Source organism: Erythrolamprus reginae, chromosome 1 (genome assembly GCF_031021105.1).
Source record: "Erythrolamprus reginae isolate rEryReg1 chromosome 1, rEryReg1.hap1, whole genome shotgun sequence".
NCBI classification, from domain to species: domain Eukaryota; kingdom Metazoa; phylum Chordata; class Lepidosauria; order Squamata; family Dipsadidae; genus Erythrolamprus; species Erythrolamprus reginae.
In genome coordinates this window covers 2,003,618-2,020,101 of record NC_091950.1, presented here as the reverse complement: position 1 = coordinate 2,020,101, position 16,484 = coordinate 2,003,618, and the positions used below count along the sequence as shown (strand labels likewise).

The following is a 16,484-nucleotide window of genomic DNA, read 5'->3' as shown; positions in this document are numbered from 1 at the left end:
CCCAAATTGGAAATTATATTATCAGGCAGCCGCTTTAACATGGATTAAAAATTGGATAACTTTAGAGGACATGAGAACATCAATATTAGAAGGACATGACCTCATGCTTGGCTGGCATGCATTTGTGTGGTATGATAAAGATAAAAATCATTCTTACTTTAAAAGACACACGCTGAGAAAATACTTACTCGATGTCTGGAAAGATATAAAGAAAAACCACTTTTTAACAATTCCAGATTGGGTTACCCCCTTGGATGCAATAATATACCCAAATTCCATTAATGATACAAGAAATATAAGATATAAAGACTTGTTAGACAATCAAATGAAATTGAAATCTAGAATTAAATTACAAGATGAAGGGATACAAATTGATTGGTGGCATTATGCACAGATTAGATCCAGATACCAGAAAGATAGTATACTCTACATATTTAGCAGAAGTAAAAACCTGTTAAGTGAGTTAATCACTAAAAATCATAACAGAGTAATTGGAAAAATATATAAATATTTGATTACCCACAAGAATATTGAATTAACATTAAAAGATAGTATGATACATTGGTGTAGAAACATAGGTAAAGAAATTGATTTAGATACATGGGAGAAAGTTTGGATGTGTAACTGGAGGATGACAAAATCAGTTTCTTTGAAAGAGAACCAAATTAAAATGTTTTATAGATGGCATCTCCCACCAAGTAGAGTAGCAAAAATGTTCCCAAAGACATCACCTTTGTGCTGGAAATGTAAGAAAGAAATAGGATCCTACTACCATCAATGGTGGACATGTAATAAAGCTAAAATGTACTGGAAAATGATAGAAAAAATGACAAAAGAAATTACAAAGCAGAAAATAGATTTCACCCCGGAGTTTTGTTTGTTAGGAATTACTAACCAAAATTATAAAAAAGAGACTTTGTACTTGATTATACATATTTTTACAGCGGCAAGGATTATATACGCGCAAAATTGGAAAGGGGAAGATATCCCCAAAGAAGAGGGAGTTATTGCAAAAATATTAGACTGCGCGGAAATGGACATGATGACAAGACGCTTGAATGAACAGGAAGAAACAAAATTTTACGCAACATGGAACAATGTTTATGAATGGATAGATAAGAATAAAAAAATAAAGAAAGAAGAGTAGCAATAAGTATAGATATCTTAGATGATTTTTCCTTATTAAGATTTATATTAGATCCAGTTTATATAGATAGAATAGAAATTTATTTTTCCTAAAGAATTTTCTTGACTTGAAATTAATTAGAAATTCTTATATGACACTAAATTTTCTTATTAGATATTTTTTGTATTAGTAGTATTGAATTAGATATTCAATTGTGTATTCCTTTTTCTGTATCTGCAATTATACTTTTGAGAAGAGCAGGGATGATACATCCCTACATTCTATGTTAAATGTTTGTAAGTTTGTATGTCATTTTAAAGAAAATTAATAAAAATATTTGAAAAAAAAAAAGGAACATGCAGATCTATAAGTCTATTAATTTGGTGTAAGAATGTGTTGTAGAGGTCATCAATGGTGATGCAGTTAGAGAATAAGAATTGCCAATTAATAAATGAGAGATTGGCGTCTATGAGTTTGTTGTTGAAATTGTACTTAGGTGCTGCGTTGTTCTGTTTAGTGTTAAGATGGCGTAGGTTGAGGTTGAAGTTGATCATACTATGGTCGCTGTTGGAGAAGGGTTCTATGATGTGCAGTCCATAAATAGCACTTTTGCTATTACAGAATATGAGACAGTTGTTGAGTCTGGTATTGTTTGAGACTAATTGTTCCAGTCCCAGGCTGGTGACGGTGTTGTAAATGGCGGTATGTATAGATTTGGTGGAGCATTCATTTAGTGTCCAGTTGATGTGTGGTAGGTTGAGGTCACCTAGGAAGATAAAGGGATGCCCATGTTAGTAGGGAGGTTAATTTTGATTCATGGGTAGTGTCATAGTTTGGAGCTCTGTAGCACAGTAAAAAGCGGAGAGTAGTGTTGAGGAAAAGATCGCAGATTAAGGTTTCAGGAAGGAATAAATCATGTGCAACTTGAATGTTTTTTAGATTGAGTGAGCTTTTATAGAATATGGCTACACCACCTCCTCTGCGGGGTTCGCGATCGGAACGGAAAAACAGGTAGTTATTTTGTGTGATGATGAAGTCAGGATAGGAACAATTCAGCCATGTTTCACAAACAAAGATTATGTCAAATAAGTTGGTGTCAAGTAGAAGGAGGAATTCTGATAACTTGTTGATTAAACTTCTTGCATTGATTAGTTTACATTAGGCAGTAATAAAGTTTTTTGATTAATTTTCCTTGTGGTCCCAGAAATATTTATGATGGATGATCTCTGGCGGGCCCGGGACAGGGGTTTATCCTCTGTCCTGGTGCTCCTTGACCTCTCAGCGGCTTTCGATACCATCGACCAAGGTATCCTTCTGCACCGGCTGGAGGGGCTGGGGGTGGGAGGCACTGTTCTTCAGTGGTTCTCCTCCTACCTCTCTGGCCGGTCGCAGTTGGTGTTAGTGGGGGGACAGAGGTCGACTCCTAGGTCTCTCCCTTGTGGGGTGCCTCAGGGGTCGGTCCTCTCCCCCCTGCTATTTAACATCTACATGAAACCGCTGGGTGAGATCATCCAAGGACATGGGGTGAGGTATCATCAATATGCGGATGATACCCAGCTTTACATGTCCACCCCATGCCCAGTCAATGAAGCGGTGGAAGTGATGTGCCGGTGCCTGGAGGCTGTTGGGGCCTGGATGGGTGTCAACAGACTCAAGCTCAACCCGGATAAGACGGAGTGGCTGTGGGTTTTGCCTCCCAAGGACAATTCCATCTGTCCGTCCATTACCCTGGGGGGGGAATTATTGACCCCCTCAGAGAGGGTCCGCAACTTGGGCGTCCTCCTCGATCCACAGCTCACATTAGAACAACACCTTTCAGCTGTGGCGAGGGGGGCGTTTGCCCAGGTTCGCCTGGTGCACCAGTTGCAGCCCTATCTGGACCGGGACTCATTGCTCACAGTCACTCATGCCCTCATCACCTCGAGGTTCGACTACTGTAATGCTCTCTACATGGGGCTACCTTTGAAAAGTGTTCGGAAACTTCAGATCGTGCAAAATGCAGCTGCGAGAGCAGTCATGGGCCTACCTAGGTATGCCCATGTTTCACCATCACTCCGCAGTCTGCATTGGCTGCCGATCAATTTCCGGTCACAATTCAAAGTGTTGGTTATGACCTTTAAAGCCCTTCATGGCATCGGACCAGAATATCTCCGAGACCGCCTCCTGCCGCACGAATCCCAGCGACCGATTAGGTCCCACAGAGTGGGCCTTCTCTGGGTCCCGTCAACTAAACAATGTCGGTTGGCGGGCCCCAGGGGAAGAGCCTTCTCTGTGGCGGCACCGGCCCTCTGGAACCAACTCCCCCCGGAGATTAGAACTGCCCCTACTCTTCCTGCCTTCTGTAAACTCCTTAAAACCCACCTTTGCCGTCAGGCATGGGGGAACTGAACATCTCCCCCTGGGCACGTTTAATTTATGCATGGTATGTCTGTGTGTGTGTCTGTTAGCATATGGGGTTTTTAAATATTTAAATATTTTAAATTTGTCTGATTGCTTATGATTTGTTTCTACATGTTGTGAGCCGCCCCGAGTCTTCGGAGAGGGGCGGCATACAAATCTAAGTAATAAATAAATAAAATAAATAAATTTTATCTAGCGGGTTATTTTTTGCAATTCCTAACATGTTTTTATCTATATTAAATTTTGATTGAATTTGTAAATACAGCGGAAGGATCAATGGATTAATATTTGCTTATTTTTCCTTGTTTCTTATTTTTTCCTTGCTTTTTAATTTTTTTTATTTTTCATTAATTATTGTTATCACTTCATTATATATCGTATTTTTTACCTCTTGTATTTGATTTTTCCTGATGTCCTTAGGAGATTGTGGATCTATTTTAGGTTTTTTTCCCTATTTTTCCTTGGTACATGGATTGTTGATTCAGTTTGTTTTTAAGGGAAAAAAATATATTGTGAACTTGAGAATACAAGAACATAAATGTGGAACGTGGACATGAGAAATTGAAGATTTAAAGATTTAAGGATATAAAAACGATATCAGGATTAATTTTGAAATGTATCAACTGAGTGATTATTGAGTTTTTAAATTTTCTTTTAGATATTTAATACCCATTTTTTTCTCTTTATTTTTTATATTTTTACCTTAACATCCACACTTTTACACTTTTATATTTTTATATTTACATTTTTATATAATAGTTACACTTATATTTACATTTTTGATATTATTCTTTTACAATATTTTTTTTCCTTTCTTGGTTATATTTTACTTATTTTTATAAATGCACTTTTACATAACATTCACATTTATACTTATATTTTCACATTATATTTTCTATCTATTTCTTTGTCTTAGGTTTTTTTCTCTTTTACTATAGATATTTAAGGTATAGGATGAATTCCTAGATAATTAATTTCCCCCCTCCCGATCTGTTATACCCCCAAATGTATTTACTTATCTTCCCTTACTCTCATTTTTTTGGTCTTCTTTTACCTTTTTTTCTCCTGCTTTATTTCTCTCTTTTATTATATGTATTTTAATTTATGCTAGACCAATATAATTTTATATTTCTTGTCTTAATTCTATTTACTACATTGAACGAAATATTTGATATTTAATATTTGATTTATATCTGAGAAAATAATTAATTAATTTAGAGGGTACTATAAAATCTACTGTAATAGTTAAATATATTCTCTTTTTCGGTGTGTCTTGCATTTTATAGTATTGTGTTTTTATATAATATTACTATTTGGTCTGATTATAATTGTTTTTAAATAATATAGTCTTGTTATCAATGATTACAATTAACTAAAATAGAAGAATATATAATCTTTGGTATATAATTCCTGGAGATATGAGAGGCTCTACCAGGTCAGAGAGGACTACCACAATCACAACAACAGCAACCAAAAAACAGACCTTTTTTACCTCTTGTATTTGATTTTTCCTGATGTCCTTAGGAGATTGTGGATCTATTTTAGGTTTTTTTCCCTATTTTTCCTTGGCACATGGATTGTTGATTCAGTTTGTTTTTAAGGGAAAAAAATATATTGTGAACTTGAGAATATAAGAACATAAATGTGGAACGTGGACATGAGAAATTGAAGATTTAAAGATTTAAGGATATAAAAACGATATCAGGATTAATTTTGAAATGTATCAACTGAGTGATTATTGAGTTTTTAAATTTTCTTTTAGATATTTAATACCCATTTTTTTATCTTTCTTTTTTATATTTTTACCTTAACATCCACACTTTTACACTTTTATATTTTTATATTTACATTTTTATATAATAGTTACACTTATATTTACATTTTTGATATTATTCTTTTACAATATTTCCACTCCAACTTCCACTCCAAAGGTATCTCCAGTATCATCTCCATTAAATGAGCAGACGTAGTTCCCATCCACAAAAAAGGTAAAAAGACGGATCCAAGCAACTACATTACAACAAAGGTCAATAAGAACAATGTTGGCCAAGGATAAAGAAAAAGGAAAAGGAGAAAACCCCACCTGGACCTAACTTTCAGACTATTCAAGATACTTTGGCCATCGTTCACGATTTTATGCAGAAAACCCAAGTCGCAATGGACACAAATAGAGAAGAAGTGAAAAAATATTTAGAAGAAATGAAAAATGAAATGGGCAATATGAAAATAGAAATAGGCGATCTTAAAACAGAAATGGGAGATGTCAAAACTGAAATAGGAGAAGTAAAAGGAAGTATGAAGGAGATGGATGGAAACATGTAAGTTATACAACAAAATTTACAAGAAAAAGGGAAGGAACTTCTAAAGAGTAAATCCACTCAGGAAGCTTGGGAAGCCCTAAAGAACACTATCACTGAGGCCCAAAACAATTCAATCCCCACGAAAAAGAAAAGCAGAAAAACTAAAATGAAACCAGCATGGCTAAACAAGGACCTTGCAGACAACGTAAAAGAAACAAAAGCCAAATACAATAAATGGAAAGAAGGACTCATAACCAAGATCAGCAAACAGCCAGAACCTGCAAGCAAAACATAAGAACAGCAAAAGCTCAACACGAACAGCACCTCGCAATGAAAATTAACGACAATAAAAAAGCTTCTTCGACTACATAAACAACAAGAAAAAAATTAAGGAAACAGTCACCATACTAAAAAACAAAGATGGTATCGAAATCACCGACAACAGAGACAAAGCACAGCTGCTCAATGCCTACTTTACATCAGTCTTCACACATAAAGGAACCACCAACCAACCAACATACAACCTAACTGCAACTAACAGCCTCGGAACCGAACTCAACACAGACAAAGCTACCATTAGGGACTACCTGAGGGAGCTCAACGAGTTCAAATCACCGGGACCTGACAGACTCCACCCCAGAGTCCTAAAAGAACTGGCAGACACCATAGCAGAACCTCTTCTCCTCATCTACCAAAAATCTTGGGCCACTGTAGACCTACCAGATGATTGGAAATGAGCAGACGTAGTTCCCATCCACAAAAAAGGTAAAAAGACGGATCCAAGCAACTACAGACCTATCAGCCTGACTTCAATACCTGGAAAAATACTGGAGAAAATAATAAAAAACAGCTTTGCCACTACCTGGAAACAAACAAGATAATATCTAACAGCCAACACAAGTTTGTCAGAAACAAATCATGCCAAACCAATCTCATATCCTTTTTCAACACCATAACCAAATCAGTAGACCAGCGCAACACGGTGGACCTCATTTACTTAGATTTCAGCAAAGCTTTCGAGAAAGTCGACCACTATCTCCTAATCAACAAATTAGAAAAAAGCGGAGTAAACTACAACACTTGCAGATGGATTAATAATTGGCTGACCAACCACACCCAACGAGTTGTCCTCAATAGTTCCAAATCCACATGGAAGAACGTAGGCAGTGGGGTCCACAGGGTTGTGTCCTGGGCCCTGTGCTCTTCAACATTTTCATCAATGACTTGGACAAGGGAATAGAAGGACAACTGATCAAATTCACAGACGACTCCAATCTGGCGGGGGCAGCCAATACCCTAGAAGACAGGCTAAAATTACAGAAAGACCTAGACGGACTAACACAGTCGGCCCACACCAACAAAATGATGTTTAACATCGACAAGAGCAAAGTCCTTCACCTAGGCAGAAAAAACCCTGGACACACATACAACCTGGGAGAAACCCCTCTTAGCAGTAGCGACTGCGAAAGAGACCTCGGAGTCTTGGTGGAAAATCAACTAAACATGAGCCAACAATGTGCAGCAGCAGCTAAAAAAGCCAACACAATCCTAAGCTGCATCAACAGGGGAATACACTCCAAGACCAGGGAAGTCTTAATACCACTCTACTATGTCCTGGTCCGACCACACCTGGAGTACTGTATTCAGTTCTGGTCACCACATTTCAAAAGAGACATTGAAACTCTGGAGAAGGTGCAAAAAAGAGCAACCAAGATGATTAAGGGATTGGAAACCAAGACTTATGAAGAAAGACTGAGAGAACTGGGCATGATAGCAGTCTACAAGTATATATGGGGATCTCACAGAGAGGAGGAGATGACTTTATTCTTCAGGGAAACAGAGGGCCGGATGAGGAACAACAGCTGGAAGCTGACCAAGGAGAGAGTCAACATGGAGATAAGGAGGAACTTCCTGATGGTCAGAGCAATCAACCAATGGAACAATCTACCAGCGGACTTTATGAACTCCAACACACTGGACATTTTAAAGAGAAGATTGAACTGCCACTTGACTGGTGTACTATAGGGTTCCTGCTCGGCCAGGGAGTTGAACTTGATGGCCTTCGTGGTCCCTTTCAACTTTAACAATCAATCAATCAATCAATCAATAAATAAATACTATACTACTACTTCATAAAATCTGGTTAAAAATTAAATCCTGCCACTATAAAGAAATACCTGTATGGATATCCAGTATAGAGGCCCTTATATATCAAAAGGTAATAAACCTACAGAGAATACTAAGGTATGAAGAAATATTGAATGCTCAGTGTAATTTAATAGACTTGGAAACAATAAAACCAAAAGGTCTAACCCTAGACTGGTGGACGTACTATCAAATCAAATCTAAATTTAGTGAAGATAAAAAGAAAGAAGGAATTGCAAACAAAAGAACGGAATTGGACAAGATATTATTGATACTGGTACATGGTGAATCACATTCATTTTGAAATCATGGAAATAAGATTAAACAATTTTGATGAAAACAAATTGGAGAAGCTGATGGTACGATGGAATAAAGTGAAAGATTATATGTTGAGTAGAATTCGTGACGAAAATGTGAAAAATAAACTCCAATCACTCTTTGAATAGTAAACAAATGCAAATCAGAGCTAAGGAAATAAAAGAACATAAACTATTAAATATTTGAATTTGGTGGTGGGTATTGTCAGTCGGGTGATGGGCACATGGACTGTGCATGGTTTTATGTTTGTTTTATGTTATATATAAATGTGCAAAACCAATAAAAATATTATTTTTTAAAAAGATATTATTGGAACCAGGAAGAAAATTCATAACTAGAATATATAAATTTTTATTAAATTATAAAATGGAAGTAGAAATTGTCAAGGGATGTATGATCAGTTGGGGAAGGAATTTTGGATACAGTATAAATTTGGACAAATGAGAGAAAATTTGGACCTCCAATTATAAACTTACAAAAGCATCATCTTATAAAGAAAATTTATATAAAATGTTCTACAGGTGGCATCTTCCACTTGCGAGACTTGCAAAAATGTACAAAAACATGGACCCTAAATGTTGGAAATGCCAGGAAAAGGAGGGAACTTATTATCCTATGTGGTGGTCATGCCCTAAAATTAGAAAACTGTGGATACATAAATGGTTAGAAGAAATAATACAACAAAAGATTAATATGAAACCAGAAACCTTTTTACTAGGAATATTTGATGATGACTTAGGGGAAAAATATAGGTACATTATTCAACATATCCTTACAGCAACAAGAATAGTAATGGCACAATATTGGAAACAGAAAGAAACACAGAGCGATAGGACTATTATTTAAAAAATATTAGAGTGTGCGGAACTGGACAAATTAACATATGCATTGAACAACAAAGAAAACACAGAATTTTATGAAAGTTGGAATATGTTCTATAGTTGGGTAGAGAAAAGAAAGGAAATGAGGAGAGGAGAGAAAACAGGAGAAACTTGTAAAGGGGTAAAAATATTGATGGAGTTAAAGAATTAGGGTATAGATAATAATAATAATAAGTAATAGATAATGGATAATAATAATAAGTAATAATAAGTCTACGGAGAGGGGCGGCATACAAATCTAATAAATATATAAATAAATATCTTAATGTTTGCATGTTCATTATATTATATAAAATGTAGATATTCAAATATTCATAATGATATTAATAAGGAAATACATTGAAAGTAAAAAAGTGTAAAAGAAATACAGTTTAACTGTATGAAATATGACACCAGTCCAGTTTACTGTAAAAAGAAGAGATTTAGAAGTTGAATTGTTTCCTTTTTTCTTTTTCCCCCCTCATTTTTTTCTTTTTCTTTCTATTTTTTTCTTTGCCTTTTTGTATGTCTGTTTTATATGTATTTATTTGTGTTATGTGTGTTTAAGTCTTATCTGGTAAATTTATGCTGTAATATTTCAATCCATTTCTTATATTCTTACTTATTCGTGTTTCACAACCCTTATCCTAAAATAAATGCCCTTTAAGAGTAAAGATCCAAATTTACTGCTCTTCAAACAAAAAAATATCAATTCATATCAACTATTTCATGCCTTAAATCTAACTATAACAGTAGCAATGCAGGAAAAAGTACTTATAATTATTCAAACTAATCTCTGCAGCCTTTCTGGAGGATTCAATTCAATATTTTACGACAGGCCTGTTGGAGAAATATTTGCAGAAGTACTGGGCAAAAACCAGAGATTGAGAGAGTTAACATTGTCTTTCGGAATCCATGATGACAAACCAATGGAACTATTGTGTGATGGGCTCAAAAATCCAGGGTGTACAATAAAAAAGCTAAAGTAAGAAATGCATATACCGCTCTGTTTGATCTACACAACCATTTTTAACTTAATCACAGTCCCTTCAAGTCCGATAAAAATACATTCTATGCTTGTTTTTCAAGAAATAGTTTTAATTTTTCATACTCTTCTTTGGAGGGTTCATGGATCGATCCTAACTGAACTCCGCAGCGGGTATCTTGCGGAAGTATTGAAGAAAAACCAGAATTTGAGAGAGTTGGAGTTGTGCTTCCGAAGCCCTGATGTCAAACCAGTAGAACGATTATGTGGTGGGCTGAAAGATCCAGAATGCAAAATAAACAAGCTAAAGTAAGTAATGCATTTTACTCTGCAAAATTGTCTTCTAAAGGTTAACATTTTGTATATCTAGAGAGAAGCAGTTTAGCTTCCATTGTTTATCATGTTCACTTTAGTTGAGGGTGGAATTCAGCTAGTTCACATCAGTTCAGCTGGTCAATTTTTAACAATTCTATGCAGTTTGGAGAAGCGGCAAAGCTCCCCACCCTGCCTGGCCTATGTATATTGCCTTTGCCACACAGCCCAAAGAATCTCCATGCCTCCATCTTTGCCTTGGATTGGATCACCAAAGATAAGCATGCTGTCCTTTGTCTCCGATCAGGTCCTAGGGTTGTGCCACTCCCTGGTTCCAGCCTTACCCCAGAACCTCCACCTGCTTGCCATTCACCTCGTCTAGGTCAGGGAATGCACCAGTCCACTCTTCCGGCCTTTTCCCAGGCCTTGGTCTGCATGCCACCCCTTGCCCAGCCACAAGTTATGGCCCCCAGGGTCAAAGCAATTTATTCAGCCTTTGGCCTTTTGTGCTAGGATGAAGTGGGGGGCAAGGGGACATGGGCACTGGAGGGTCAAAGCAGTTTGGGAATGGACCAGATGGTTTTTCTGACATGTAAGAGGTTCCATTCTGAAAGCACTGGAGTGAAGGTCTTGCAGCCATTACTTCCATCCCTTGCCAAACCTCGGTCGCTTGCGGAGATGCTCCATGTGCCCTCTCAGTCGGCAGCTGCTTCTCTCCACTGCTGCTCTTGCTGGGAGAGAGAGCGTCTTGGGAAGTTTAGCAGCTGTGGGCCTCTGCTTTCCTCCAGGTCCCATGCAAAAGTGCTGCAGCTGAGAGAAACCGCATTCAACATGGCTGCTCCTTCTCTGTGCCACAGCACTTTCCCGATGGGCCTTGGAGGAAAGCCCTGGCTCACAGCTGCTGAACTGCCCAAGACCCTCTCCCAGCAGTGTGGAGAGTAGCAGCCACTGCATCGGAGAGAAGATATGGAGGGGAACAGGTCCTGAATGGCTGCTGGGTTGAGCAACTTTGTGTGGCCGAAGGTATGCATGCGTGGAAGGAGAGTGTGCGTGTGTGCATGCTGACATTTTGGGTGAACCATTGGCTAAATTAGTTGAATCCCACCCCTGCTTCAGTTCCTTTAAAAATACAAAATATGGTTGTTTTTCCTCAGAGAACGTTAATTATCTAGATTTACCTGTCCTATTGAATGCCTTTCCCCATTCTTCTATTGATGCCTTCTCTGTTGTATCTTGAAATGGCTACCTTGTATTTCCTGTAGATAGTTTGTTCCGTCTCCCAGCGCTGTCTGAGCTTAAGCAGGAAGTCGCTCCTGATTGGCTCAGACGCGGCTGGCTCTTGCTTTGGCGGGAGCCGCAAATGTATAAAAGAAGCGGTTTCTCCAAGCAGAGCCAGTCGGTACTAGCTGAATTGTCACTTGCCTTGCTGAGCTGTCACTTGTTCTCTGAGCGGAATAAAAGTACCGATTTTGTTTGAACCCTGTCTCTGGGTCTACTTCACTGGCGACGAACGGACGGAAGAAACATTGCGTGCAACATGAGCAACGTCCAGATCGGCCGGGCTCCGGAATTCTTCGACCCCGAAAAAACGTCCTGGGACGAATACATGGCTACCTTCGAGATCTTCCTCGAGGCGGCAGGAATACAGGATGCCGAAGCCGATCGCAGACGGGCTATTTTTCTGAATTACTGCGGCCCAGAGATCCGTGGCCTTGCCCAGACTCTCACCGACCCGCAGCCAGCAAGAACAGTCGCTTGGGACGTCCTACAAGACAAGTTAGCGAGCCACTTCAAACCGACCAAACCAGCCATGGTTTTTCGGCATCAGTTCTCCATGATGGCTCAGAAGGAAACGGAATCAATAAACCAGTTCACAACGCGACTTCGGACGGTACTTGCACAATGCAAGTTTAAAGACCCGGAAGCTCGCCTCACCGATGCCTTGGTTTTCGGCATGAGAAGCGCCACGGTGAGGAACAAACTCCTCACCGAAGACGAGCCGACTCTACAAACTGTGATTAAACTAGCGCAAACCGCAGAAGCCACCGACGCAGCAGCTAGAGAATTAAAAGAACACGGAAGGCGAGAACTCATCGCCAAGATTGACTCCGCGTCTCCCCACGCCATGGAATCAGACGACCTCAGCCAACCAGCTCACAACGGGGACAACTGCTTCCTGGTACAAGACCAGCCAAGACACCACAGAGCTACTCACCCCCCAGCCCCCTGCGCGGGCTGCCGAGGAAGCCACCAGCGCCATCGATGCCCCTTCTGAGACGCCACATGCCGCCGCTGCAACCGTCGAGGCCACATCGCCGTCGCATGCAGAGCAACGGCACCAGAGGAGACATTCTACACACCGAACCATCAACGACCACAAAACCAGATGCCCCAACCGCGAGAAAACCGACCGTTCCACTATTCGGGTCAAAGGAACTACTCAACCGCTAACCGCGACTACTCTAGAGGTAACACTCAATTTTCCGTGAATAACACGGCAACCAAAAAAGGGAGCAAAATTGTTATCTTGCTATTACTAAATAACCAACCATGCTCGATGGAGCTTGATACAGGGTCTAGGTATACCATTATGCCTTGGGAGAAGTTTAAACTGTATATGCCTAATCTGTCTAAATCTGATCTAAAACAAACCTCTTTAGTAATCAGAGATTTTCAAGGGGGGGTAATCTCGGTCCTGGGGACAGCAAATGTACCTATTGTATTCAAGAATGTCAAATGTACCCTACCCATGCTTATTGTAACGGGGGCTAAGCACTCTCTCCTGGGGTTGGCTTGGATGGAACCTTTGGGGATTGAAATTTCGGGTGTGTGTAATGTAAACTGTGATAATATGCCTAACTTTGTGCAAGAGTTCCCCGAAGTGTTCAGCCCCACCTTAGGATCATATAAGGGGCCCCCTATATCATTTTCTATTGACCCCAAGGTCCCACCAGTCCGGCTCAAACCTCGCAGGGTACCCCTTCTGCTTCTCCCCAAACTAGACCTGCAGCTAGATAAACTTATAAGCCAAGGTATTTTGGTCCCTGTGGAACAAGGGCCATGGGAAACGCCCATAGTTACGCCTCTTAAGCCAGATGGTTCTTTAAGGGTTTGCGCTGACTATAAATCTACCCTTAATAAGGCCCTCCAACATCACCCCTACCCCATTCCGGTGGTACAACAACTCCTACACTCCCTGGGGGAAGGGAAAAGGTTTGCAAAAATCGACCTCGCGCAAGCTTACCAGCAGCTTCCGGTCGATGAACAAACAGCAAACGCACAAACAATTGTAACGCACAGGGGGGCTTTCAAATGCACGAGGTTACAGTTTGGGGTAAGCATAGCCCCAGGGATATTCCAGAGCATTATGGAACGCCTATTGTCAGGGGTAAATGGGGCCATTCCATATTTTGATGACATCTTAATTGCAGGGGAAAACCAGGAACAAGTAAACAAAAGAATAAGGGAAGTACTTAAGAGGTTACAGGATAAAGGCTTAAGAATCAAGCCTGACAAATGTGTCTGGGGAACCAACAGTATAGAATTCTTAGGATATAAAGTAGACAAAGAAGGTATCCACCCCACAACAGAGAAACTGAGAGCCATTAGGGAAGCCCCAGAGCCACGAGATAAGAATGAGCTGCAGGCATTTTTAGGCCTCCTTAATTTTTATTCCGTTTTTTTAAAGCAGAAGGCAACAGTAGCAGAGCCTCTACATCGTTTACTCCAGAAGGAAACCCGTTGGACCTGGGGGGAAACTGAACGTGAAGCCTTTTTCCAAATAAAGCAATTACTAACTTCTAAAAGTGTGGTAGTCCAATATAGTGCTTCACTACCCATTAGGCTCACGTGCGACGCTTCACCGTACGGCATAGGAGGAGTCCTAGCTCACGTTCTGCCTAATAAGACAGAGGCCCCAATCGCATTTTTCTCCAGGACCATGACCAGCACAGAGAGGAATTATAGCCAGTTAGACAAAGAGGCTCTAGCTTTAGTGGCAGGGGTAAAGAAATTCCACAATTACATTTTTGGAAGAAGTTTTGAATTAGTTACAGACCACAAGCCTTTACTGGGTCTGCTAGCTCCCAATAAGCCCACTCCGCCATTTATGTCTCCAAGACTGATCAGGTGGGCTCTTTTCCTCTCAGGGTACCAGTATGATCTCACCCACAAGGGGGGGGAAGGAAATCAATCACGCAGATGGCCTCAGCAGGTGCCCCATAACAGACTTAGTGGAGGACCCTGCTCCGTCCACAGATGTACTAATGATAGAACTCGAGGATAACCCACTAACCACGGCCAAAGAGGTAGCTGCACACACGCAGCAAGATCAAATCCTTAAACAAGTGGTCAACTGTGTACTTAAGGGATGGCAAAATGATTCTGTGAAACCTGAATTGTGTGACTTCAAAACCAAAAGACTTGAGTTATCTTATGTAAAGGGTTGTCTGTTGTGGGGAGATAGAGTGATCATCCCCAAAAGCCTAAGGGTAAAGGTACTCAAAATGTTACATGTGGGCCATCCTGGGATTGTCAGGATGAAGAGCCTAGCAAGAGGGCATTTATGGTGGCCAGGTCTGGATGCTGATATTGAGAGCTGGGTATCTAAGTGTGACCCATGCCAAGAGTCACGGCCTAATCCCCCCAAAACAACTCCGGCTGAGTGGGAGCAGCCTGCTGGGCCTTGGTCAAGAATCCACATTGACTTTGCTGGTCCAGTGGGGTCCCAGTATTTCTTAATAGTGGTTGATGCGTTCTCCAAATGGGTGGAAATAATAGCAATGAACAACATAACCACAAGTGCCACCATCAAGGTATTGAGTAGACTGTTTGCCACCCATGGTTGCCCAGATATCTTAGTGTCTGACAATGGGCCACAGCTAACAGCCAGGCAATTCGAATTGTTCCTAGATGGCCTAGGGGTCAGGCATGCCCTCATCTCGCCTTACTCGCCTTGGGCTAATGGCTTGGCAGAACGTTACGTTCGTGTGGCAAAGGAGGCATTGCGCAGGTCAGGCCCTGGGGATGTACAACAAAATTTGGACCAATTCTTGCTCACCCAACACATCACCCCTAACTCTCACACACATGTAAGCCCTGCAGAGTTATTAATGGGAAGAAAATTAAGGTCACCACTAGATAGGTTGAACCCAAGATTCTGTATTAATAATAATCAAATGTGTGTAAAACCTGAAAGAGAAATGTATTTGGGACAAAATGTATATGTAAAAAGTTTTGATGGAAATGTAAACTGGATGAAAGGAATTGTTGTTAAGCAAAATGCACCAAAGACTTATATAGTAAAATTAGAGGATGGTCGTATGTGGAAACGACACATCGACCACATTCGGAAACGAACAGAAAATCAGTTGCCACAACCCGCTGACATGGACTCTCCCCCTTCAACAGACTTTAACACATTGCCCGAATTAAGAGACACGCAAAGGGACTTATCGGGCCAGGGAGAGCCATCCAGCGACGCCGAGCCATCCTCCTCCTCCGAAGCTTTCGTTGGGCCCGCCAGGCCAAGTCCACCGCACCGGGAGAACAGCGGCGAGCCATCCTCCACAGTCAGTGTCGAAGGAGAAATTGAACTGCGCAGGTCGGAGCGAGCTTCACGGAGACCCCACCGATTGGACGACTTTGTCACGTGGCTTTCGTGATGGATGTGTCCAGCTATGAGGGGAGGGGTGTTGTATCTTGAAATGGCTACCTTGTATTTCCTGTAGATAGTTTGTTCCGTCTCCCAGCGCTGTCTGAGCTTAAGCAGGAAGTCGCTCCTGATTGGCTCAGACGCGGCTGGCTCTTGCTTTGGCGGGAGCCGCAAATGTATAAAAGAAGCGGTTTCTCCAAGCAGAGCCAGTCGGTACTAGCTGAATTGTCACTTGCCTTGCTGAGCTGTCACTTGTTCTCTGAGCGGAATAAAAGTACCGATTTTGTTTGAACCCTGTCTCTGGGTCTACTTCATTCTCCATTGAGGATTCCTCTCCTGTACAATCATCAAAATGTCTGTCAATAGGAGGACTGTCCTTAAACAA

The 16,484-nt window shown here is 40.5% G+C and overlaps 1 protein-coding gene across 1 annotated transcript in view; it reads left to right on the top strand.

Annotated features, from left to right (window-relative positions):
- LOC139162802 (NACHT, LRR and PYD domains-containing protein 12-like) overlaps positions 1-16,484 on the top strand; it is a 111,825-nt gene that overhangs the window by 83,184 nt on the left and 12,157 nt on the right. The window contains 2 exon segments of the mRNA XM_070743605.1: positions 9,988-10,134; positions 10,273-10,443. Coding sequence (XP_070599706.1) covers positions 9,988-10,134; positions 10,273-10,443 — 318 coding nt within the window.